The sequence below is a fragment of the Scyliorhinus torazame genome, chromosome 11 (assembly GCF_047496885.1).
Source record: "Scyliorhinus torazame isolate Kashiwa2021f chromosome 11, sScyTor2.1, whole genome shotgun sequence".
NCBI lineage: Eukaryota > Metazoa > Chordata > Chondrichthyes > Carcharhiniformes > Scyliorhinidae > Scyliorhinus > Scyliorhinus torazame.
This window is the reverse complement of record NC_092717.1, coordinates 8,095,231-8,123,009: the sequence shown is the minus strand read 5'-3', so window position 1 is coordinate 8,123,009 and position 27,779 is coordinate 8,095,231. Positions and strand designations below refer to the sequence as shown.

Genomic DNA, 27,779 nt, shown 5'->3' with positions numbered 1-27,779 from the left:
TGCAGCTTAGGTCGGATGGCCATGAAATATTGCCCTTAGTGTGCAAAGATGTGCAGGTTAGGTGAGGATACAAGGATATGGCGGGGGGGTGGGCCGAGGTAGTGTGTTCTTTCAGAGGGCTGAATGGCCTCTGTCTGCAGTGTGGGGATTCTGTGGATTCAGCAACTTGCCAATTTGACAGCATCGTGACTGCAACATTGAGAAGGACAAAGGCAGCAGGTTCATGGGAACATCTGCAACTTCCCTTCCAAACCACTCACCATCCTGGCTTGGAAATATATCACCCATTCCTTCACTGTCACTGGGTCAAAATCCTGGCGCTCCCTAACAGCACTGTGGGTGTACCTACACCACATGGACTGCAGCTGCTCACATCCAACTTCTCAAGGGGCAATTAGGAATTGGCAACAAATGCTAACCTCGCCCACAGCACCCACATCGCATGCATAAAACATAATGATGCGGCAATTTGTTGCGATCTGCAATGTGCTGCCTGAGGGGGTGGTGGAAGCAGCTTCAATAGTAATTTTCAAAAGTGAATTGGATAAATAGGGGAAAGATCTTCAGGGATATGGGTAACGAACTAATTGGATAATTGTCAAAGAGATAGCAGCAAGGACGCGATGGGCTGAATGGTCTCCTTCCGTGTTGCATGAATCAATGAGATGACGTTTGCATTATTACCTCTTTCCCCTGGCCTGCCGGGACTGCCTGGGTTTCCGGGGAATCCCGGTCGGCCTGTTGGTCCTTGATCTCCCGGCGTGCCTGCAGCGCCGTCGCGGCCTGCTTCCCCGGGAGGCCCCGGAGCCGCCCGCACCTGGACTGAGTTGCTGGGAATGTGGTTCAGGATGGAGTTGTACCTCGACAAGTGGCCTAAAGAAACCAGAATTTCCAAATATTAGCATTTGCGCCGCAGACAGACGTGCGGAGGTTACATTGCCGCCCAGTACAAGACAACACTTCTCAGTCTGATCCATTGGTGGTAAAACAATATTGACATTGATATTTCAGAATTGCCAAACCTTCTAGTACAATTGGAAGTGCTGGAATTAGGGTTAAAGAATGTCTCCCAGTAATCACTCACTCTGGATTAGCTGCTCGCACACCTGGTGAGCAATCATACGAACCGCACTTTGTGGCTGGGTATCGCCCTGGAGAAGACAAACAATATCATCAACAAAAACGTGGTTTAAGTGATCGGCAGTAACTTTAAGCACAATCCAGGGGGTGAAATTCAAACGCTTTAGTTGTGTTGCTTATTTTTGATCCCAATCCTGATACTAGCGGCACAAACCCTCAGGGGATTTTTAAGGGCGAGATGCATTGAGCACGAGTTTCTGTGATTTCCTTTTGCACCGGTTTTAAACACAAAGGCCCAGGTCTTCCAGTGTCGATGCTGTGACCATTGTCGGGCCTGCAGTGGTTTCTCTCATCCCACCCTTTTGCAATTTTATGGCCGGGACTTCCAATCCTGGCTGAAAACATGAATGGGCCAACGCAGACCTCCACAAGGAAGCCCGGCGAGAGCAAGAAACGTTCGTCAGATATGGGAGCAGAATTAGGCCATTCGGCCCATCGAGTCTGCTCCGCCATTCTATCCTGGCTGATCCCATCCTGGCCTCAACTCCACCCTCCTGCCCGTTCTCCATAACCCTTCAACACATTACCAATTTAAAACCTGTCGAACTCCTCCTTAAATTTACTCACTGTCCCAGCATCCACCGCTCTCTGGGGTAGCGAATTCCACAGATTCACAACCCTTTGGGAGAAGTAGTTTCTCTTCAATTCTGTGTTAAATTTGCTACCTCGTATCCTGAGACTGTGACTTCTTGAAAGACGTGCTATTTCAGGTCATTTAAAACTGGGTTACAGGATAATGGATCAAGACTTTTATTCCATGCGGTAAACTTATTTTCCACTGTCTTAATCCAACTTTACCACGTTAGCACTCTTATAAATGTATCACAGAATACTTTTTAAAGCAAAGCTTTTATAAAAGTTACATTTTAAAACTTTTCTGAATTGCCCTGATTCAGGACAGATTTTACACGCAGGGATTTGTAAACCTGTTTTCAAAATGGGTGCAATTAGCGCTGACTGCGCTTAAAGTGGAAACTCAATCCCTGAAAGTTGATCTTGGAGCTTTGGGGAACCTTGTTACAGTCTACTAAACTGTGAAGTTTTAATACATTGTCTGCTTGAGGGGCATTTCCCTATATGTGGTCATCTCCACGTCTTTATCTCCAGTCTGATGTGGCCCTGTTTAATAGCCTTCACACATGTTCAATATCTGTGCCTTTTCTATGTAAAATGCAAAACCTTTATGTGCGATATAACACAATGGGGCCCGCAGAGGAATGGTAACAAAATGCAATGATGTTAAGTCCCGAGAACACAATGTATTTGAGTTACAAGTTTATCCCGTCCATAAAAATGTATTTTTTCCAATTCCCAAAACTAGCCGAAGCCAAGTGCAGCTGGCCCTCTTTATGGACTTGTTTCCAGGAGCCACACAAAGGACATGTAAAGAGCATGCATCTGACATAGCTGTCCAATAAACCCTTTAACAATATTTCATGTTGAAATGTTATAGTTTCTGATCTGTGGTGTTTTTTGTGGTTCAGATCCTAGGATGGTTGGTGGAGTGTTCAAAACGACCACAACTAGCTTTTGTATTGAACAAAGCTAAAGGTTTATTTACACTACTTCATTGAATTCGACCTCTTTTTTCTATATAATAAACATTTGACAATAAATATACAATCTACACTCATCTACTACTAATCTCTATACTAACATAACTATGATCTGCTCTCACTCACACTTCTCCTCAACACTCTCCCAGAAGGCTTAGCATTGATGCTTTATGTAGTTCTGCATCTAGCTCCCTCTAGTGGTTGTTGGGGACAAAACATTAACCCTTACAGTTCTGTACATTTCTCATAATGCCACAAGATCATTTTCAAAGCTGGTGTAACCTTTTTGTAATCCGTGGATGATTTGTTTAAAGTGTATGAGTGCTTTAAATTTCCCTGCCCTGCTCTTCAGGCCAACTTGTGCGTCCTCTTTGCGGGAAATTTCGGGTTGCTCCACAGTTTAAAGGGACCATTGTTCCCTATAACGTCCTCCAGTCTCTCCACTATCACCATGCTTCCCTAATTTTGGTCTCTTGCGCACCTTCCATTTGCTTTGGTCCACCCTCGGTGGCCGATATTGAGCAGCTGGAAGCCTCTAGAACTCCATCCCCTTCGCCAGCTCCAAGCCTCCCTTTAAGAAGCTCCTTAAAACAAGGACCCGGGTTCGAATCCTGGCCCTGGGTCACTGTCCGTGTGGAGTTTGCACATTCTCCCCGTGTCTGCGTGGGTTTCACCCCCACAACCCAAAGATGTGCAGGGTAGGTGGATTGGCCACGCTAAATTGACCCTTAATTGGAAAAAAAATAATTGGGTACTGTAAATTTTTTTTTAAAAAGAAGTTCCTTAAAACTGACATCTTTGACTCAGCTTTTGGTCAGCTGGGCCCTAATGTGTGACAAGTTTTATTCGATAATCACTCCTGTGAAACATCTTTGAATGGTTTGCTACATTGAAGACGCTATATAAATACAAAGTGTTGTTGGTTTAATATGGATGTCGTAACTTTGAAACTTGTACCGCAGTTGGACAGATTTAAGTTGGAGCTATTGAGTGTGTTTTAAGTTCAGACGGGATTTCTGCCGTGTATCCACGTCAGTGAAATTACTCGGAACAGTTTTCCTAACCCAATGACGCAACCCTTTGTAGCTTTATTCATCACCACCTCCTCCTAATCACATTCTAAAACACACACAATAGCGACCTTCCGTCTTCAGACCCTGCAGCGATACCTTTACGTTGAGACCCCTCCTAGATGCTGCACCTCGACGGCGTATTTCTTCCGCCAGGTGCGCAGCCTGAATTATGATGTGCAGCTCCAGTTAATAGACCTGACAGGTCTTTGCAACCCCTTGCAGACATCACCCATCTTTTAACTGGGCCTGAACAAAGCCTGGAGTACGATCACCTCCAGTTCTCCCCCGTCAGAAGTAGCGGCTGTTGTCAGGGAGCCGCTGCTCAGGAATCCACACCTCCACTGCTGGAACCTCAGCTGGCGGGCGACGAGGGGAGGGCTGTGGCTGCCAGGGTGCACAGATTCAGGGACGTGCTGCGTGGCGGAGAAGTAGGCTGGTTGACCCTGTTTGAACTGGGGAGCTGGGCGTCAGTGGGCATCCAATGCCTTAAAATGGTTGCCCAGATGATAAATGAAGTCTCGAGGATTCTCGGAGAGAATTTCACATTGGCCCCATTGCCTGACCCCTCCCTTGGTGCCCCACAATGTGAGCCCTCGGTACCTTTCTCATGGTGCGGAAGGGGTTCCTGTTTGGTTTGCTGCTGTACACCTTTCACCTCCTTGCCCTCAGGTTGGACAAGCCCTGGTCTGTCGGCGGAGGTCTCTGTACGCGGGGGTCCACCCCTTAACCGTCGGGGACCTGGTGTGGAGGGTGTTGCACACAGCAGTCCCATACAACCCCAGATTGCGGGGGTTCACAGACTCCCAAGGTGCATGTGTCAGTTGTCCTGGGCTGCAGCCGCTTTTTAGTTTTCTGAAATATCCGTTACTTTCTTTTGCTGCATTTCAGCCCCCAACTCCTTGGTGTGAGGGGGGGTGGAGGCAGGGAGGGAGGCGGACCTCCGCATGAACGTCTGCGCCTGGTCAAGCTGGCCATTAGTAGGTCCAGGCAATAGGTGGTCAAAGAGGTCGTCTGTCCCGACTGTATGCCACTCTTCCTGCAGCTATCTTCGCTTCCCGGGAAAGAGGGCACGTGGCATCTGCCAGCACCATGAAGGCCTTCCATTCCCAGCGGACACCGCAGTGACTGGCGTCTTTTATCAACCACTTTAATCACATTTTGTTTTGATGTTTTAAGTTTTCTTTTTCTGGTTATCTTGACGCAGTGTCCCTTTAAGGAGCTGCCTTTTAACTTCTCCCTCAGTTTGTTGGTTTATTTTATTTGCTCAACTAAAAGAAATATACACACACTCACATACACACCTCGCACACACACACACACACTCACATACACACATGCACACACACACACACACACTCACATACACACATGCACACACACTCACATACACATATGCTCGCACATTACACTCACATACACACATGCTCGCACACACACACGCTCACATACACACATGCTCGCACACACACACTCACATACACACATGCACACACACTCACATACACATATGCTCGCACATTACACTCACATACACACATGCTCGCACACACACACGCTCACATACACACATGCTCGCACACATATGCTCGCACACACACACTCACATACACACATGCTCGCACACATATGCTCGTGCACACACACATACACACATGCTCGCACACTCACACACACACATGCTCGCACACACACACTCACATACACACATGCTCGTGCACACAAACACTCACATACACACATGCACGCACACACACACATACACACATGCTCGCACACACACACGCTCACATACACACATGCTCGCACACATATGCTCGCACACACACACTCACATACACACGCTCGTGCACACACACACATACACACATGCTCGCACACACTCACATACACACATGCTCACACACACACACTCACATACACACATGCTCGCACACACACACTCACATACACATGCTCGCACACACACACACTCACATACACACATGCTCGCACACACACACTCACATACACACATGCTCGCGCACACACACACTCACATACACACATGCTCGCACACACACACTCACATACACACATGCTCGCACACACACACACTCACATACACACATGCTCGCACACACACACACTCACATACACACATGCTCGCACACACACACTCACATACACACATGCTCGCGCACACACACACCCACATACACACATGCTCGCACATTACACTCACATACACACATGCTCGCACACACACGCTCACATACACACATGCTCGCACACACACACGCTCACATACACACATGCTCGCACACATATGCTCGCACACACACTCACATACACACATGCATGCACACTCACATACACATGCACACACACACTCACACACGCTCGTACACACACAATCACACACACACATGCTCGCACACACACTCACATACACACATGCTCGCACACACACACACTCCACACACATGCTCGTTCACACATTCACATACACACATGCTCGCACACACTCACATACACACAACCTCACACACACACACTCTCACAGACACACATGCTCACACACACACACACTCACATACACACATGCTCACACACACACACACTCACATACACACATGCTTGCACACACACACACACTCACATGTACACACACTCAGTCAAACACATATACCATGCAGTGGCACAGTGGTTAGCACGGCTGCCTCACAGCACAAGGGACCCGGATTCAATACTGACCTCGGGTAACAGTCTGTGCGGAGTCTGCACGTTCTCCCAGCATGTGCGTGGGTTTCCTCCGGGTGCTCCGGTTTCCTCCCACAGTCCAAAGATGTGCGGTTAGGTTATGGAGTTACGGAGATAGGGTGGACGAGGGAGGGGGTGTGGGCCTAGGTAGGGTGCTCTTTCGGAGGGTCGGTGCAGACTCGATGGGCTGAATGGGCTCCTTCTGCACCGTATGGTTTGTATGGATCCCACACACACACGCAATCACATATCCACACAATTTGTCATTTTAAAAATTGGGAAGCATGTGCAACTGGGTCACTTTAAATGTACTTATATTCCTGGCAATTTAGACGACCTTACCCTCAGCGGCTGAGTGGAGCTTCCACCAATACCACAGAGTCAGCTCTTATTTTTCTGGAATGAATTTCTGCATCTCCCGGGTGTACACTGCGTCACAACATCTGGCAGAGGTAGCAAGGTGGAAGGTGAATGTTTCCCCTCTCTTCCTGCCCCCCAACCCTCAGGGAAATGTCGATAACTGATGTGCCCCCCCACCCCCACCCCATGGCCCAACTTGGTGGAAAGGCAACTTTTAACACTTTGTTTTACACTTTTTGTTTCCTCCAGGGCCCAGCTCAATATTCCAGTCTCTACCCCAATTCTGCTCCCTCTGCTGCTCTGATCAAACCTAGTCACACTGAGGCCCTGTGGACACAGAATTTCCTGGCGTCCTTGATGATTGCTATATCGGGACAGGAGGAGTCTCTAACTCCAATCGATCCAGCATCCAGCTGGGACCTGGCAAATCCTGGCCTGGCCTCTCATCCACGCTGTGCAAAAATATATTGGAACAGTCTTTGATCTTAACGCCCTATTTCTACAATTACACTGGAAAACAGGAAAAGGCCATTCAGCCCCTTGAATCTGTTCTGCCATTCAGTTAGATCCTGGATAATCTGTATCATAACCCCACCTATCCACCTTGGTTCAGTAACCCTGACTCTCCTCCTTTGTAGGCAGCCTGAGGACCGAGGATGACTAGTTCATATTCTAGTTCCGGTTCTGAGATGCCTCGTGAGTCTAATGCGTGATCTGCAGATCCTGCCACGCGCGGGCCGGGTGGTGCTTGAAGGGTTGGGTCGATAAAGGTTTGGAGGTTTGCATGCTCCGTCCGACACACCGACGTCAGCTCTGCTCGTTCCCGACAAAGTCTCTCCATGTGCTCGCTGCCTTCTTAATAAATCCTCTCCGTTTTGGCCAGTCACGAGCCTGGGTCTCCTGTGGGTCAGTGTGACTTCTCCGGGGGGGGGGGGGGGGGGGATGATTCGCAAAAAGTTGGTTTACAGGTGCAACAGGTAATTAAGAAGGCAAAAGGAGTTTTGTCCTTCATTGCTAGAGGGATGGAGTTTAAGACTAGGGAGGTTCTGCTGCTATTGTATAAGGTGTTAGTGAGGCCACACCTGGAGTATTGTGTTCAGTTTTGGTCTCCTTACTTGAGAAAGGACGTACTGGCACTGGAGGGTGTGCAGAGGAGATTCACTAGGTTAATCCCAGAGCTGAAGGGGTTGGATTACGAGGAGAGGTTGAGTAGACTGGGACTGTACTCGTTGGAATTTAGAAGGATGAGGGGGGATCTTATAGAAACATATAAAATTATGAAGGGAATAGATAGGATAGATGCGGGCAGGTTGTTTCCACTGGCGGGCGAAAGCAGAACTAGGGGGCATAGCCTCAAAATAAGGGGAAGTAGATTTAGGACTGAGTTTAGGAGGAACTTCTTCACCCAAAGGGTTGTGAATCTATGGAATTCCTTGCCCAGTGAAGCAGTAGAGACTCCTTCATTAAATGTTTTTAAGATAAAGATAGATAGTTTTTTGAAGAATGAAGGGATTAAGGGTTATGGTGTTCGGGCCGGAAAGTGGAGCTGAGTCCACAAAAGATCAGCTATGATCTCATTGAATGGCGGAGCAGGCTCGAGGGGCCAGATGGCCTACTCCTGCTCCTAGTTCTTATGTTCTTATGTTCGAGGACATCCTTGAAGAATGTCCGCTGTGCCCCCGGGAGTCTCCTGCTGTAACCCTTAATATCGTCACCCAACAAAACTCCATCAATCTCAGTGTTGAGATTTTCAATTGAGATCTTGCTGGTGTATTGGTATTGCTCCAACACGTGGCAGCCAGCACGGGAACAAAAGGGATTATTTACTTTCCCCAAAATTTTTACTTTATGCTTTTTTTAAACTTTAGATTTCTTTTTTGTGATTGAATGTACTTTCTTTCTGTGGGGATAATTCAGCTAAAAACAAATAGTTCGTCCTGGGCGAGAAAACACCAGGAATAGCCCTGCTCTCAAACATCACTCTTTTCGACCCCCGGCAGGGAAATGCCCTGCCTTGCCTATGCCGCACTGAGGAGCTCAGATCTCTCGACCCCCCCGACATGACCCCCGGACACTCCCAATGCCCCAAACTCACCTGTTGGGAGACCTCAAGCCCTCCCACTCCCCACCACATGGTGGGTAGGGCAGCCCTGGGCCCAATCCCAGATGAGGGCAAAATGCCCTCGGCGGTGCCCCTGCCAGCCTGGCAGTGTGACCTGGGCACCCTGGCAGTGCCAGGCCGGCATCCAGGTGGGACTGCCAGGGTGCCAGAGCCACGGTGCCAACACTTTTATACAACACGGTTGTCAGCCGTGTAGTTGGGGAAGGAGCTCGTACTCCTCGAGCCACACGGGGAAAACAATCAACTTCGCCCCGTGCAGGTTATTACAGAGCCCGAAGGATGAGAATCTCCAGAAACAGCAACCACTGCTTCATCCAGTAGCTCTTTTGAAAACTCTTTTGAAAATGTTTTGTGAAGAAGAATTTTTTTCAAACTTCTGCTGGAGTGAAGCCCTGTTATTAATCTCCATGTGGCCAGGAGACGGCACTGGATGGTCACAAAGGAATTCTGTCAACGCCAGTTGCAGTCTTACCAGAAGAATAATTGGCAACATTTAATATTACACTTCCTTGCAATGTTTAAAGCGGGTGGGTGTGTTAGAGTTCACACAATCGATGTGGTAACATAGACTGTAACAAGCATAGAATTCCTACAGTGCAGGAGGGAGCCATTCGGCCCATCGAGTCTACACCGACCCTCTGAAAGAGCACCCTACCTATGCCCACTTCCCCACCCTATCCCAGTAACCCCCACCTAACCTTTCGACACTAAGGGGCAATTGATCATGGTCAATCCACCTAACCTGCACACCTTTGGACTGTGGGAGGAAACCGGAGCACCCAGAGAAAACCAACGCAGGCACGGGAAGAACATGTCAACTCCACACAGACAGTCACCCGAGGTCGGAATCAAACCCGGGACCCTGGCGCTGTGAGGCAGCAGTGCTAACCACTGTGCCACCATCAATCAGCAGGGCCTTGCCATCTATGACATCAAAAGGCAAAAGATGCTTAAACCTATTCAGTGTGTTCAAGACCTCCATTGAAAAATACAAAGAAATCGACCACTCAATACCAGAATTTACTCAGTTCTTTCCATCTAATCCAAAAAAAATTAATTCCGCAAGTTAACATAAGCCCAAGAGTACCCACCACATCTCCATCAGTTCCCAATTAATTAGCCATTCTAGGGCCTATATTCCACCCACCCACCCCCCAATCTCACGGTCTAAACATTTCCCCCTTCCTCCCTTCCATAATTAAGACTCTCTTACTTCAGCCCCCACCAAGTCCCCGGGCATTGAATCCCATCAATGTGCCCAAATACAAACCCCCCCTAACTTCACTGGACCCCACTCCACCCGAACGCTTGTAGGAGAGGGGAAAGTATTGGGGAGGGAGGAAGATAACTGCTGCAATGAGTGTGGGGTGGGGAGGTGCAGAGAGGGTGGGGAGGTGCAGAGAGAGTGAGGAGTTTTTTTCTGGTTTGGATTTTTACACCTATCGAGAAATTTGCAAAGGACTGAATATCCATTTGTCTGGGTTTTACCAGCTCCACCCTCCATTTCAGGAACTCAGGTCAGGTCCTTTCCCTACAGGCTTCAGGATGTTGTACTCTGGAGCTATGGATAGTGATGGTAGAGGCTCCAACACTCCATCACATGGTTGACCAGGAATCTGTGTGTTGAAAGGATTTTCGGGTTGATAATCTGTTCTTTGCAGACAGAAAGAACATTGGGCACGATTCGCGATTCTCCACTCCCGCGGCGATTGGGAGAATCGCCTGGGCCGCCAAGATTTCCCAGGACGCCGGTCCGACGCCCTCCCGTGATTCTCCCAAGCGGCGGGAACGGCCCGGTCGAGTTTCGCGGGCCGCAGGCCGGAGAATCGCCGGAGACACCCAAAATGGCGATTCTCCGGCACCCCCGCTATTCTCAGGCCCGGATGGGCCGAGTGGCCAGGCCAAAACGGCGGGTTCCCCCCAGCGCCGTCCACACCTGGTCGCTGCCGTCGTGAGCGGTGCGTGAACGCTGGGGGGGGCGGCCTGCGGGGGGGGGGGGGGGGCGGGGGGGGGGGGCGGGGGGGGATCCTGCGCCGGGGGGTACCTCAAACATGGGGTGGCCCGCGATCGGTGCCCACCGATCGTCGGGCCATCCTCTCTGAAGGAGGACCTCCTTCCTTCCGCGGCCCCGCAAGATCCGTCCGCCACCTTCTTGCGGGGCGGACTTAGAGAGGACGGCAACCACGCATGCGCGGATGACGCCCGTTATGCGGCGCTGGCCGCGTCATCTATGCGGCGCCGCCTTTATGCGGGCGACAAGGCCTGGCGCGTGTAGATGACGCGGCCCCGATCCTGGCCCATTGTCAGGGCCTGAATCGGTCAGGATCGGGGCCCTTTCGCGCCGTCGTGAACCTCGACGGCGTTCATGACGGCGCGGCCACTTCGACGCGGGAGTGGAGAATCGCGCCCATTGTGTCTGTTTCAGCTAATCAAAATAAGTGACAGCCATTAACTGGTTCATTCCTCAGGACAGTGCCTTGACCAGTCAGGGTCAAGCTGCCGGTTTAAAATTTCAAACACTACTTGGCAGTTAAATGTCAGACACCATTAATTGGTGCATTCACCATAGCAACACCTCTACCAATCAGATTCCACTTGCCAACCAATCAGCACTCTATTCTTATCCAGCATAAAATTTTTGTTCCCCCGACACTGGTATTGTCGTGATTGTTCTGATGGGTGCAGGACGGAAAGCTTCAACAATATGTCTACTTTTAGCAATAAAATGGTACTAACATTGTAAAACATTTTGTCACATCAGTTTTCAAACTTCTGACTTTGCTGCCTTAGGTGTTAATCGATGTTTACGCACTGCTTGTCGAATACTGCATTCTACAAAGCAATGTGTCATGGAAGTAAAGCTGTTTAAACAGCTGGCTCTGCTAACATTTGCACGATTAGAATAATATATTACTTAAAATTAGTCTTGAAGAACTTACCCTCAGACCTCTCTCTCCCTTCTGACCGGTTGTGCCCTGTAACAAAAATGAACAGTGATATCGGTTGGTGTGGAATGATACAGAGGTTAGAGACAGGCCGTTCGGCCCAGCTGCTCCATGCTGGTGTTTTATGCTTCACACAAGCTTCTTCCCAACTCTCTTCATCTCACCCCATCAACATGGCCTTCTATTCATCTCTCCCATCTACCTTCTTCTGAAATGCACCAAATGGGGAATATAACTGGCAATGGAATATCTGCAAATAATTTTAATCAGTCAGTCTACACTTCCTTTTGGCAGACTTTGTAATTGTTGAAGTACTTTCTGTTTGAAATTCTGTAAGTGTTCTGGATTGTCCCTATTTCAGTTGGACCCATCCACGTAGTAGGAGCATCTCCACTTGGATATTTGGTCAGTAGCTGCGTCTCTTTATTTTGTCGCCGCTGCAGGTTACCCTGGGCAGATTGTAATCTAAAACCCTAGTGAATCTAAACATCCGTCAGCATCAATGTCCAAGTTCACAAATGCTCCGTAGCAAGGCACCAACAAAGTGGCGATGCAATATTAACAGATCAACCAATCAGAATTAACCAGTTTGAAAAGAGCTCGTCCAGGAACATTAGTGGGTGGGATGTACTCCACTCGGGGAGTGCGAGTTGCTGCGATTACATCAACATTTACATGCGTGGTGTGGTCTGGAGCTTTGGATAGTGAGAGTAGAGGCTCTTTCTTTCCATTGACCAGGAACCTCTCCTGCTCTTACCACCTACCATTGGCGTGTTGGAAGGATTTGCAGGTTGATACTCAATCTGTTTGGCCACTTCATGAATACACCGTCCTTGACCATCAAGTCCTGGGGTGGGACCTGAACCCAGAGTGTCTCGCTCAGAGGCAGTGATATTACCCACTGTGCCACAAGACCTCCTGATTATTAGGAGGAAAATTAGAAGCACATATTACAAGATTCAGAACAGCCCCTCCCACCATGAAGTTAGTAGTGAAGAAACTGAGCCCATACTTTCTGATGGCTCGATGTCTGTGTTGCCTTGTGTTACCTGATGCATCGATGTAGCGGGTATTCTTTCAAATAGAAACTCATTGCTAGTCATTGTGAGAAGAGGAAGCGTGGATAATGGGGAATGAGTGACAGACAATAAGTTGCTGAGTTTCCTGAGAGACCATTCCAACGGATTTCGAACAGTAAATCTCTGCACTACTCAAACAATGGTCTTGACTGTTTAAAATTCTCCCCAAAGACTCAGTCTGGGGATTTTCCTAACCTGTCCCAGTCAGAGCCAACAACTGAAAGAAAGGCGGCCTCTCCAAGCTTGCTGAGAAACCCTTTGCTGATCGGCCTCGCAGGAAACTTGCATCTTTGTAAAGTCAGTGCCTTTGTGAAGGGGAAAAGACATTTCAGTGTTTGAATTGAATAGGTGACATATCTGAATGGTCTGCCCGATACAAGAGCCCAATTAACAGAGTGACAATAAATCTGCAAGGAGTTGCCAGGGGCTATTGAGAAAGCTGGAAATGCCAGAAATTTCAAGTATTTTGTTAACCGTAATTAACTGGGGAAGTGTTTATTCGTTTAGTTTTTGATGTGGCTTCGCTGCGCACAACTCAGAGTTAGCTAACTCACAGCAAACAGAGAGTTGGCCGAAATGAATCTTTTTCTAGTTGGCAGGGCGTGACGAGTGGTGTGACACAGCGATCGGTGCTGGGGCCCGCAGCACTTTACAATTTATATAAATGATTTGGATGAAGGGACGGTGGCTAAAGTTGCTGTTAACACAAAGATAGGGAGGAAAGTATGTTGTGAGGAGGACGTAAGGAGGCTACAAAGGGACATGGGTGAGGTGAATGGGCAAAAATATAAATGGTGAGGAATTGCAGAGCTCAGGGGTGTAGAGGGATTTGGGCGTCTTGGTGAATGAATCACAGAAGGTTCGTTTGCAGGTGGAGCAAGCAATTAGGAAAGCTAATAGAATGTTATAATTTATTACGAGGGAATTGATTACAATAATACGGTGTAAAAACTGAAAATGCTGGGAAAAAACCCCAGCAGGTCTGGCAGCATCTACGGAGACAGAAACAGGGTTAACGGAGCTCTGAGGAAGAGTCCTATTGTCTCGAATCGTTACTTCTGTTTCTCTCTCCACAGATGCTGCCAGGTCAGCCAGCGTTTTCTGTTTGTATTTCAGGTTTCCAGCATCCACAGTATTTTGCTTTTGCCAAAGTAGTGAGGTTATGCTTCAGTTACATAGGGCATTGGTGAGACCCCGGGGTGGAGGGGGATTCTCTGCTCCCTGCAGCTGAGATTGGGTGGAGAATCAAGATTCAATCCAGGAAGACTTTTCCTTTCCTCGCATCTGTACCCTCGGCCGCTATGCTTTTAAAACTGCTGATTATTGAAGAGTCTGAGGCGTCCTAGAAAACCCACAACACTGGAAAGGCTTTGAAATCCCCTGAGATTCTTTGAAATGCTTTGAATTCATTCAATTTCACAGTGCAGTACCTTTAACTAGCCTTTGATTGACAGCTTAATGATATAAACACAGCAGGCAGGATCTTTTTTGTTTATCTTGCCCTTCATGCTTGAATGCATCGGCAGTACCCTCCATTGATCCTAACCCACAATGTTTGCAAACATCTTTGTTCTGATTGGCAGTTGCTGGCCACTTCAAAAATGCTATGAGCATTCACTTCCCCTTTTCTAACCACATAAAACACTTTCTCAAGTGTTATGGGCTTTCGAGGAATGACACTTCAAAAAACAGCAATTTAAAAAGTGTAGATAGGTCAGACAAGAATGATGATTTGGACCAGAGGGCTGCCTGGGATCACCATCCCCATGCCAAGAGTGATCTTCGGGTCGCCCAGGGCTGGAAGGGGCAGTCCAGACACAGCACCCCCATCCTGGGGGAAGGCCCCAGGGTCAACCCCTTACCCACAGTCAAAGCCCACCTAACCCCCAGGATCCTTAGGGGACCTTCCCTCTGCAGCCTGACAGTGTCAGAGGGGCACATGAGCAATGGGCTGATTCCCATGATCCCCCCTCGGGATCCAGCGCTCCAGGCCAGGCTCTCACTGTCAGGGTGTCAATGCCATGGTGAGAGGGGGCAGTGCACCATTGGCAGTGCCGGGGGAGGGGGGGGGGTGGAGGCCTGAAGGGGAGGCCTGGGTAGAGTAAAGGAGGGGCCTGTAGGAGGCCTGGGTCACCCTTGTGCATGCGTGGTGTGGGGGTGACCCATTATTCCCTTGGTGGGTGGGAGAATGCCCTTCTTGATGGGTTGTGGGTGGCTCCCTTGCCAGCGAGGCAGGGGCGGGTCAATATTGGGGGGGGGGGGGGGGGGGGGGGAGGGTGGAGGCCTGTTCCTGGCCACTGAGAACGGGGCGCCCATTCAAAATGGCAATCCGAGATTGGTAAATTCAGGGCACTAGCGCGCTCTCCGCCGTCCATAATTTAGCCTAGTAAAGGTCTGGGAATCCCACCTCGGTGATGCTCCAGGAGCCAGCGGGACATAGTCCCGATTCTCCGCTGGCGGGAGCGCTGAGTTTTAAACCAAAGAGTCCCGCCCCACATCTGGAGTACTGTGCACAGTATCGGTCACCTTATTTAAGGAGAGATGTAAATACATTGGAAGCAGTTCACAGAAGGTTTACCAGACTAATACCTGGAAGGAGCGGGTTGTCTTATGAGGAAAGGTTGCACAGGTCAGGCCTGTATTTGTTGGAGTTCAGAAGAGTAAGATTGGATTGGATTTGTTTATTGTCACGTGTACCGAGGTACAGTGAAAAGTATTTTTCTGCGAGCAGCTCAACAGATCATTAAGTACATGCGAAGAAAAGGGAATAAAAGAAAATACATAATAGGGCAACACAAGGTACACAATGTAACTACATAACACCGGCATCGGATGAAGCATATAGGGTGTAGTGTTAATCAGGTCAGTCCATAAGAGGGTCATTTAGGAGTCTGGTGACAGTGGGGAAGAAGCTGTTTTTGAGTCTGTTCGTTCGTGCGTGTTCTCAGACTTCTGTGGGGTGGATGTGTTTCCTCTTGTGGAAGAATCTAGAATTATGTGTCACGCTTTAAAAATAACGGGTCGGCCATTTAAAATGGAGATGAGGAGAATTTTTTTCCTCAGGGGATTGCGAACCTCTGGAACTCTCTTCCTGAAAAGGCAGTAGAAGCAGAATCTTTGATTATTTTAAAGGCAGAGGTGGATAGATTCTTGATAAGGAAGCCGGGGGGGGGGGGGGGTGATAGGTTCTCGGGGTAAGTGAGTATATGATGCTGAGGTTACAATTAGGTCAGCCATGATCTTCTAACATTAAACAGGTCGAGTGGCCTACTCCTAATTCATATGTTCAGATGTACATTCATTGCCTTTTGAAACAGACCAGTGGCTTGTTCACTGTCCAGTATTGCTACTTTCATATCACTGGCAAAGTTTATACTAGGATGTCTAGTTTGGCTCTCCATTCAACAGCCTCCTGAGATTCCGGGTGGAGAATGAGGTGCCTCCTACAGCAGATTTTATTGGTGCAGGTTGACGTGACGTGTCCGATGGTCTGGGACTCATGGCCGCTGTCACACTACAGCTTGTCCCTCATCTTCCACTTCTGGAGCAGGTGGCTGGAGCATTGTCCATGGCCTGTGTGGGTTTGGTGTCCACCATCTTGGAGGGAGATTGGAGCCCGGAACCTCTGTTGTTGGGTCAGTGATCAGATGTTGGTTTCGTTTATCTGCGTGTGTTCCAACCATTCTGCCCATCTGCAGCCTGGACCGAAACCAGCTGTGCCAAGATGAGATTGTTTCCAGAATGGCCATCGTGTTTTCTCGAGGCTGTGAATGAGGCGGTCAGTGTCACTCATGGTTCTTTCCATCTGACAGAGCGCAATGCAGCGAATGGGAGGCGGGTCAGCACCAGGAGCCACCCAGTTAGAGGGGCCGGAAGCTCCCCTGACTCTGCCCACGTGGCAGTGGTTAGCTCCAGGATGGCGGTCTCTGTGCAGCGATTCCTGGGCCACAGAGAAACGCAGTATTCAGCAGCAGAACCGACAAGCGGCAGTGTTGCAGTGCTTCTCCATCACGTCCCAGTGAGTTTCCAGACCTCCAGCCCGGGTTTCTCCCCCTTTTTCTCCAATGAGCTGCTGCATCAACACACTGCTCGGGCCAAGCTTTCCATCCCAAATACACCATTCACAGCAGCAGCTGGCCGGAAACTAAGAACCTCGACAGAAGGTAGAAAGCAAGAAGATTAATGGAGACACCCGGAAGCTGATCTGAGACCTTTGGTGGTCAGCTCTGAAATAGCAAATCACCACGGCAACAAGGCGTCCCAACGATCAGATGAAGACTGTGGATTTTTTTTTTTTAAATTTAGTGTGCCCAATTCATTTTTTCCAATTAAGGGGCAATTTAGCGTGGCCAATCCACCTAGCCTGCACATCTTTGGGTTGTGGGGGCAAAACCCACGCAAACACGGGGAGAATGTGCAAACTCCACACGGACAGTGACCCAGGGCCGGGATCGAACCTGGGACCTCGGCGCCGTGAGGCAGCAGGGCTAACCCACTGCGCCGCCGTGCCGCCCCACGAAGACGGTGGATGATGGTCAGACGAGAAAATCACTTTGCAACAGGCAAAAAAACCAGAGCAGTCATTCCATTCGCTAATTTCAGTTGTTTCCTCAATTCAGGGTCACATGAACGGCCGCCAGGAAACGTTTGCCGAGAAGAAGGTGTCTTTCATCGGAGTCATAGCGGATACAAGTCCGGGGGTATTCCAAAGATTCAGCCACTCGACTCATTAACTCCTCCAACTTCTGAACCATGGGTGGCCAAACCTCCAGGATGCCTGGTCATTACAAACGTTCTGCCACACTCAATATTCAAAGGCTGACCTGAAATTAGGGACATGTTCCCACAATAAATGGTCACCAGTGAAATAAGAGTCAAAATCGCTGCCAGGTTTTTGCAATTAAACAATTCTCTGTCTCGTCGTCAAATGCAGTCTGTTGACTTCCGGGTGCGGCGATGACCAGCTGAGTCGCACGTTTCGGCAGCTCCCTGTGAAACGGACTTTTGGGCTCTTGATAGGAGCCCCAACGGCAATTTTGACGGCTAAAAACACTGTGCGGTAAACCAGGAGGGAATCCCCCCTGGATACAGATGGAAAAAGGAGGAGAGAGTGGCCAGATTGCAGTGGATCCTTTAGAACAGCGGCAAGGAAGGCAAGCAAAAACCAAGATGGCGTCGGAAGGTGGCAGTTTAACATGGGGCCCTGAACAACAAGAGTTCTTGAAATGCTGTGTGGAAGAGATCAAAAAGGAAATGAAGAAAGAGCTGTTGGCCCCGATACTACAGGCGATCGAAGGGCTAAAGGAGGAACAAAAGACCCAGGAGCGGGAGCTTCGGGTCGTGAAGGCAAAGGCAGCCGAGAATGAGGACGATATACAGGGCCTGGTGGTGAAGACGGAGACGCAGGAGGCACATCAGAAACGATGTGTGGAAAGGTTGGAGGCACTGGAAAACAACGCAAGGAGGAACAACCTGAGGATTCTTGGTCTTCCTGAAGGTGTGGAGGGAGCGGACGTCGGGGCATATGTGAGCACGATGCTGCACTCGTTAATGGGAGCGGAGGCCCCGGCGGGTCCGTTGGAGGTGGAGGGAGCATACCGAGTGATGGCGCGAGGACCGAGAGCAGGAGAAATTCCCAGAGCCATAGTGGTGAGATTCCTCCGTTTTAAGGATAGAGAAATGGTCCTTAGATGGGCGAAGAAAACTCGGAGCAGTAAATGGGAGAACGCGGTGATCCGCGTTTATCAAGACTGGAGTGCGGAGGTGGCGAGAAGGAGGGCGAGCTTTAATCGGGCCAAGGCGGTGCTTCATAAAAAGAAGATAAAATTTGGAATGCTGCAACCGGCAAGACTGTGGGTCACATATCGAGGGAGGCACCACTACTTTGAGACGGCGGATGAAGCGTGGACTTTTATTGTGGAAGAAAAACTGGTATGAGCGGGTTATTAAAAAGAACGTTCGAACAAAGTGGTGGGGCGAATGTGGGGGGCAAAGAGGGGTTTTATGTACTAATCCTGCGATGTGGTAACTTTTCTCTCTCCCACAGGTGGTGATGGGGGAGGAGGGGAGGTGGAGGAGATGGGGCGTTGGCCATTGGGGGCGGGGCCAAGGGAGAAGCGCGGGCTTGGTTCCCGCGCAATGATAATCATGGCGGGAATAGAGAAGCAGGAAGGAGGGGGCGTCGCACGGTGCGAGCCAAGGTCACGGGGGGAAGCCGAGGTCAGCCAGAGTTTGCTGACTTCTGGGAGCAACATGGGGGGAGTAATTACGCTAGTGGGGGATCTAGCGGGGGGGGGGGTGGGAGCGGGGAATTACTGGGTTGCTGCTGCTGGGGAGAGGGGGGAGCTGGTATGGGAGAGGATGGGCGGGGGGGCACCGCCTGGGGGAGATACAGCTGCGTGGGAACCGGGTGAGGAGCTGGAAAAAGGTGATGGCTAATCGACAAGGGGGGGGGGGGGGGGGTAGGAAGCCCCCCAACTCGGCTGATCACGTGGAACGTGAGAGGGCTGAACGGGCCGATAAAGAGAGCACGGGTACTCGCACACCTTAAGAAACTTAAGGCAGATGTGGTTATGTTACAGGAAACGCACCTGAAACTGATAGACCAGGTTAGGCTACGCAAAGGATGGGTGGGGCAGGTGTTCCATTCGGGGCTAGATGCGAAAAACAGGGGGGTGGCTATATTAGTGGGGAAGCGGGTAATGTTCGAGGCAAAGACTATAGTGGCGGATAACGGGGGCAGATACGTGATGGTGAGTGGCAAACTACAGGGGGAGACGGTGGTTTTGGTAAACGTATATGCCCCGAACTGGGATGATGCCAATTTTATGAGGCGGATGCTAGGACGCATTCCGGACCTAGAGATGGGAAAGCTGATAATGGGGGGAGATTTTAATACGGTGTTGGAACCAGGGCTGGATAGGTCGAAGTCCAGGACTGGAAGGAGGCCGGCAGCAGCCAAGGTACTTAAAGATTTTATGGAGCAGATGGGAGGTGTAGACCCGTGGAGATTTAGCAGACCTAGGAGTAAGGAGTTCTCGTTTTTCTCCTATGTCCATAAAGTCTACTCGCGAATAGACTTTTTTGTGCTGGGTAGGGCATTGATCCCGAAGGTGAGGGGAACGGAGTATACGGCTATAGCCATTTCGGATCACGCTCCACACTGGGTGGACTTGGAGATAGGGGAGGAAACAGGAGGGCGCCCACCCTGGAGAATGGACATGGGACTAATGGCGGATGAGGGGGTGTGTCTAAGGGTGAGGGGATGTATTGAAAAGTACTTGGAACTCAATGATAATGGGGAGGTCCAGGTGGGAGTGGTCTGGAAGGCGTTGAAGGCGGTGGTTAGAGGGGAGCTGATATCAATAAGGGCACATAAAGGGAAGCAGGAGAGTAAGGAACGGGAGCGGTTGCTGCAAGAACTTTTGAGGGTGGACAGACAATATGCGGAAGCACCGGAGGAGGGACTGTACAGGGAAAGGCAAAGGCTACATGTAGAATTTGACTTGCTGACTACAGGCACTGCAGAGGCACAATGGAGGAAGACACAGGGTGTACAGTACGAATATGGGGAGAAGGCGAGCAGGTTGCTGGCACACCAATTGAGGAAAAGGGGAGCAGCGAGGGAAATAGGGGGAGTGAGGGATGAGGAAGGAGAGATGGAGCGGGGAGCGGAGAGAGTGAATGGAGTGTTCAAGACATTTTATAAAAAATTATATGAAGCTCAACCCCCGGATGGGAGGGAGAGAATGATGGGCTTCTTGGATCGGCTGGAATTTCCCAAGGTGGAAGAGCAGGAAAGGGTGGGACTGGGAGCACAGATCGAGGTAGAAGAAGTGGTGAAAGGAATTAGGAGCATGCAGGCGGGAAAGGCCCCGGGACCGGATGGATTCCCAGTCGAATTCTATGGAAAATATGTGGACTTGCTCGCCCCGGTACTGACGAGGACCTTTAATGAGGCAAAGGAAAGGGGACAACTGCCCCCGACTATGTCTGAAGCAACGATATCGCTTCTCTTAAAGAAGGAAAAGGACCCGCTACAATGCGGGTCCTATAGACCTATTTCCCTCCTAAATGTAGATGCCAAGGTCCTGGCCAAGGTAATGGCAATGAGAATAGAGGAATGTGTCCCGGGGGTGGTCCACGAGGACCAAACTGGGTTTGTGAAGGGGAGACAGCTGAACACGAATATACGGAGGTTGTTAGGGGTAATGATGATGGCCCCACCAGAGGGAGAAACGGAGATAGTAGTGGCGATGGATGCCGAGAAAGCATTTGATAGAGTGGAGTGGGATTATTTGTGGGAGGTGTTGAGGAGATTTGGTTTTGGAGAGGGGTATGTTAGATGGGTGCAGCTGTTGTATAGGGCCCCAGTGGCGAGCGTGGTCACGAATGGACGGGGATCTGCATATTTTCGGCTCCATAGAGGGACAAGGCAGGGATGCCCTCTGTCCCCATTATTGTTTGCACTGGCGATTGAGCCCCTGGCGATAGCGTTGAGGGGTTCCAAGAAGTGGAGGGGAGTACTTAGGGGAGGAGAAGAGCACCGGGTATCTTTGTATGCGGACGATTTGCTACTATACGTGGCGGACCCGGCGGAGGGGATGCCAGAAATAATGCGGATACTTGGGGAGTTTGGGGATTTTTCAGGGTATAAATTGAACTTGGGGAAAAGTGAGTTGTTTGTGGGGCATCCAGGGGAGCAGAGTAGAGAAATAGAGGACCTACCGTTGAGGAAGGTAACAAGGGACTTTCGTTACCTGGGGATCCAGATAGCTAAGAATTGGGGCACATTGCATAGGTTAAATTTAACGCGGTTGGTGGAACAGATGGAGGAGGATTTCAAGAGATGGGATATGGTATCCCTGTCAATGGCAGGGAGGGTGCAGGCGGTTAAGATGGTGGTCCTCCCGAGATTCCTCTTTGTGTTTCAGTGCCTCCCGGTGGTGATCACGAAGGCTTTTTTTAAAAGGATTGAAAAGAGCATCATGGGTTTTGTGTGGGCCGGGAAGACCCCGAGAGTGAGGAAGGGATTCTTACAGCGTAGCAGGGATAGGGGGGGGCTGGCACTACCGAGCCTAAGTGAGTATTATTGGGCCGCTAATATTTCAATGGTGAGTAAGTGGATGGGAGAGGAGGAGGGAGCGGCGTGGAAGAGATTAGAGAGGGCGTCCTGTAGGGGGACTAGCCTACAGGCTATGGTGACAGCCCCATTGCCGTTCTCACCGAGGAACTACACCACAAGCCCGGTGGTGGTGGCTACACTGAAGATTTGGGGACAGTGGAGACGGCATAGGGGAAAGACTGGAGCCTTGGGGGGGTCCCCGATAAGAAACAACCATAGGTTTGCCCCGGGGGGAATGGATGGGGGATATGGAATGTGGCAAAGAGCAGGAATAACGCAACTGAAAGATCTGTTTGTGGATGGGAAGTTCGCGAGTCTGGGAGCGCTGACCGAGAAATATGGGTTGCCCCAAGGGAATGCATTCAGGTATATGCAACTGAGGGCTTTTGCGAGGCAACAGGTGAGGGAATTCCCGCAGCTCCCGACACAAGAGGTGCAGGACAGAGTGATCTCAAAGACATGGGTGAGGGATGGTAAGGTGTCAGATATATATAGGGAAATGAGGGACGAAGGGGAGACTATGGTAGATGAACTAAAAGGGAAATGGGAAGAAGAGCTGGGGGAGGAGATCGAGGAGGGGCTGTGGGCAGATGCCCTAAGCAGGGTAAACTCGTCGTCCTCGTGTGCCAGGCTAAGCCTGATTCAGTTTAAGGTATTGCACAGGGCGCATATGACTGGAGCACGGCTCAGTAAATTTTTTGGGGTGGAGGATAGGTGTGCGAGGTGCTCGAGAAGCCCAGCGAATCATACCCATATGTTTTGGTCATGCCCGGCACTACAGGGGTTTTGGATGGGGGTGACAAAGGTGCTTTCAAAAGTAGTAGGAGTCCGGGTCGAACCAAGCTGGGGGTTGGCTATATTTGGGGTTGCACAAGAGCCGGGAGTGCAGGAGGCGAGAGAGGCCGATGTTTTGGCCTTTGCGTCCCTAGTAGCCCGGCGCAGGATATTGCTAATGTGGAAAGAAGCCAAGCCCCCGAGGGTGGAGACCTGGATAAATGACATGGCGGGGTTTATAAAGCTAGAGCGGATTAAGTTCGTCCTAAGGGGGTCGGCTCAAGGGTTCACCAGGCGGTGGCAACCGTTCGTCGAATACCTCGCAGAAAGATAGACGGAATGGGAAAAAGAAGGCAGCAGCAGCAGCCCAGGATCGGGGGGCGGTGGGTGGGTGGGGGGGCGGGGAGGGGGGGGGGGGAGGAGGAACCAGAAGGACTCTCAGGGTTGTTAATATATACTGTATAGTATGTATAGGTCGTTGCTACAGATAATTATATATTGGACTGTTAAATTATATTTTTGGAGAGTGTTACTTGTGACAAGGCAGTTGCCAATTAGGGCTAGTTTTCATTTTTGTTATTTATTATTTATTCATTTTTTGTTTATAAAATAGGTCATTGTTATTTGTGTTGTTATAATATTGTGTAAAGGATGCACAATGTACTGTGTTGGTTGACCAAAAATTTTCAATAAAATATTTAATAAAAAAAAAAAAAATGCAGTCTGTTATTGTGTGACTTACAGTAGCTCCGATATCGCCGTGGGGTCCTGTGCTGCCTGTCGCTCCGGGAGAACCTGGGATTCCTGGACTTCCCTGTGAAGCCATTCAATAACAAAGTAAATTCCCAGCACAGATGCACGAGCCACATACATAACTGCGTTCGGACAGGAACAGTGAATATAAAGGCCCCTGCGTCCAAACTGGGCGACTGACTGGGGGGGCAGGAAATGAGCGTTTAACCTAATAAAAATAATAGCATGGGGAATGAATGCTTTCATAGTGAACTGCATCAACAACTTCACTCGGGTACTTAACTATTATGTTTGTTTAGAATTTACGTTGTTCGTTACAAAGCACAAATTTTCCACCATGTGAAAACGTGCGTAAACTCAAACAAACAACACTTATATCACAAGTGTTCTGCTCTTAAGTATAAATTAATCTTTGTTTTTAGGTCAGAAATGCACATCATGAATATCACTTCCAGTGTGGAACCACTGGTGGTATTTATACGTGGAAAGGGGTGTATTTTATACGGGATTCTGTAGGGGTGGGATTTAGGATTTTGATAATCTAAAAATATTATCTCACAGCTACAATGTCAGTGACGGTGAAGTGTATTCTATAATTAAACAAGGTGTGAAGGATACACTTACTCAAAGTCAACACATACTTTAATAGCTGGCAGTTTAACTGATGATTGTCAACAATTCCAAAAGAGTTGACTGATAAATATTTTTGATAGGGGTGATAGTGCTGGATATTGTGGGTGTCCTCCTCAAATATAACTACCGCTCACACTGCCCGGTGCCTTTAACGCTCCGATACACTTTACTGTGATGGCAGAGTGGGGACTAAAAGACACAATTGTCAAGGAAGTGAGCAGACATCAATATTTAATATTTACAGAAGAGATCTGCCAGCTGTTGACCGGCCCATTCTTTATTCAGGCAGCTTGGATGGGAAGGTGGTTATAAGTGAAAACAGACGAGGTGGTTTTCAATCGCAAAGCAAGAAATCACTGACCTGCAGTGAGTCAACTATCAGCAAATAACAAGATACGTTACGTAGAGAGAGAAAGACGTGAACTATTAAACAGCTACGATAAGAAACGATCTATTGAACATGCTCATATCAAATAAACAAACAAACAAACACATGCAAAGCAGGTTACTGAACATGGAGCATCTCATTCAAGTACTGTGGAATAATTTGCCAGTAACTAATACGGTTTAGGACTTAATGTATCTAAATATCAACATTCTGGAAAAGCTGGAAGAAACAGACTAAAATCACCAGCCATAAAATCGTTTATATTTTTGTTGGTAGGTTAAAATAGCTACATTTCCCAAAACATTAGCAATCATAGAATGGTTACAGCGCAGGTGGAGGCCATTTGCCCATTGTGTGCCTTCCTGTTCGCCGCAAGTACACCTCGGCTAGTATCACAATTTATTCTGCCTCCGCCACACTCTCAGCAGATTCCTAGTCACTCGCTGAATAAAAAGGCTTTTTCTCGTTTTGCCTCCTGTTCTATTGCCAATCGCTTTAAATCGGCGTCCCCTGGTTCTGGACCCTTCCGCCAGTGGGGGCAGGTTCTCCCCGTCGACTCGGTCCAGAACCCTCACCGTTTTGAACACCGCCATCAAATCTCCTCTCAAGGAAAAGACCCCCGGCTTCTCCAATCTCATGTTCAAAACCATGAGGGGGGGCTGGGCAGAGTAGATCGGAAGAAACAGATCCCGCTGGTAAAAGAATCAAGAACAGGAGGAAACTGATTTAAAGCGATTTGCAAAAAAAATACAAATGTGAGACAAGCTTTTTCATACTGCCTGGGAGTGTGGTGGAGGCAGGTTCAATCGAGGCAGTCAAGACGGCGTTAGATAATTATTTGAATAGAAACTGTGCAGGGTTACAGGGAGGTGGCACAAAGTCACAATGCCATTTGGGAGAGCTGGTGTAGATATGATGGGCCGAATGGCCTCCTTTCGTGCCTTACCAATTCTGAGATTCTGTGATTCTGTTCACGTAGCTGAAGTCCCTGATTCCTGTAACCATTCTTGTAAAGTATTTCTACACCCTCTCTAATTCCTTCACATCCTTAACTTAAATATCTTTGAATAAAGGCATTCATTTGTCAAAGATTCTGTTTCCAATTAAGTAAAAATAAGAATTGTCTTTGGTGGAATTTGTAATATTTGAAATCGGTGTTTTATTAAACTTCAGTTAACTCGGAAGGCGGGTAAAGTTCCACGTCAATATTGCCTGCTATTTTTCAGCAGCCACGATTCAAAACAATTTTTCATAGAATTTACAATGCAGAAGGAGGCCATTCGGCCCATCGAGTCTGCACTGGCTCGTGGAAAGAGCACCATACTCAAGGTCAGCACCTCCACCCTATCCCCATAACCCAGTAACCCCACCCAACACTAAGGGCAATTTTGGACACTAAGGGCAATTTAGCGTGGCCAATCCACCCAACCTGCACATCTTTGGACTGTGGGAGGAAACCGGAGCACCCGGAGGAAACCCACGCACACACGGGGAGGATGTGCAGACTCCACACAGACAGTGCCCAAGCCGGAATCGAACCTGGAACCTGGAGCTGTGAAGCAATTGTGTTAACCACAATGCTACCGTGCTGCTGTGTAGAGTGTTGGACTCTCACTCGGAAAAGACCTGCCCCAAGCAAGTATTGGAGTTCTGAGTTAACTATATATGAGGAAAGCAGATGAACATGCTGGCCAAGCTGACTCATGCATCAGTTTGATACAGCTTGGGGTGGCTGCTTGACCGATATCACAGATAACCTCAATGATAGCCTGGAAGGAGATATTGGCGGAAAGGATGCAGATGGTGATTATGACTGTGGCAACTTGGCTGAAGAAGTGTCCAAGTTGCCTGAAGTCTTCAAATGTGATTGTCGTCAGTCATGGCCAGTTCATGCAGCTTAAAGCTAACCCGCATTATTAATTGTAACTTGACCTGGCTGTCACAGTTAACTTAAGAGTGACCCAAAGCTTCTACTAACAGCGTAAGAGTCCTTTTCTACACCCCCAGTATTTTAAAATAAAAAAGGACAACAACTACAATTAGTAGGAAACTGAATAAGAGCAAAAAAAGTTTCCAAATACACAGCATGTCTGTCAATGTCTGTCAGTGTCCTAGAGGGAAAGATGGGTTATCATTCTGGGTCCAACTCTGTTAAGATTAGCCTTCTGTATATGACTGTATGTAACTCCTGAAGCTTGGTAAGTTGTTTAAATTACAGTGAGCTTCCTAGTGACTTTACAGAAAACATTCTGCATTTTTCAAGTATTCCCTACCTGTGGAGCCGATCAATGATTTTGAAAGGAAATTGGATGGGCACTTGCGGGAGATAAACTTGCAGGGTTACGGGGGAATTAGATAGAAGAGTGGAGTAGGGCTGATGGCGTGCTGTACAGAGAGCTAGCACCGACTCGATGGGGCAAATTACCTCCTTCTGTGCCCAATGACTCTATTACTGATGAAATGTTTTGGTACACATCAATTCTAAGTACACTGCCTTACACTGCCTGAAAGAGTAGTGGAAACAGATTCAATAGAACCTTCCAAGAGAGAATTGGATATATATCTGAAGGGGAAAAATTTGCAAGACTATGGTGAAAGCACAGAGGGACTGGGACTAAGAGTTGGCACATTGACGATAGCCCGAATGGCCTCCTTCTCAGCTGTAACAATCTAGGATTCTCTAAAGTTTAAATTTTAAAAATATAAATAACATAAAACACCCACAATGAGCAGCTTTGATTATTTTCACTATTATTCAGAGATGATCAGCTGCCATCACCAGGCAAGGTCTATCAGAGATCCTCCATGTTTTGTCATTAGATACACATTACATTGCAAGCGGATGAATTCAGCTCGCTTACGTACTTACATTTAGCCAGGTTGAGCAGGGTGCCAGGCTGAACAAGAATTTTAAACTGTTTCGAGTAATAGAGGTCAACAGCAAAAAGGCCCTTCGGTCCAGCGCATCTGCCCCGGTCATAACAACCACCTAAGTATTCAAATCCCAGTTCCCAGCACTTGGTCCATAGCCGTGTCTGCCTTGGCATCTCAAGTGCACATCTAAATACTTCTTAAATGTTCTGAGGGTCTCCG

The 27,779-nt window shown here is 48.7% G+C and overlaps 1 protein-coding gene across 5 annotated transcripts in view; it reads right to left on the bottom strand.

Moving 5' to 3' along the window:
• Positions 1 to 27,779, bottom strand: part of col14a1a (collagen, type XIV, alpha 1a) — a 260,160-nt gene that overhangs the window by 7,764 nt on the left and 224,617 nt on the right. For all 5 annotated transcript variants that reach the window (XM_072466912.1, XM_072466913.1, XM_072466910.1 and 2 more), the window contains exons 42-45: positions 23,655 to 23,726; positions 11,930 to 11,965; positions 1,085 to 1,151; positions 685 to 873 (exon numbers count right to left, since the gene is read on the bottom strand). In XM_072466912.1, coding sequence (XP_072323013.1) covers positions 685 to 873; positions 1,085 to 1,151; positions 11,930 to 11,965; positions 23,655 to 23,726 — 364 coding nt within the window. The remainder of the gene's footprint in view (positions 1 to 684; positions 874 to 1,084; positions 1,152 to 11,929; positions 11,966 to 23,654; positions 23,727 to 27,779) is intronic.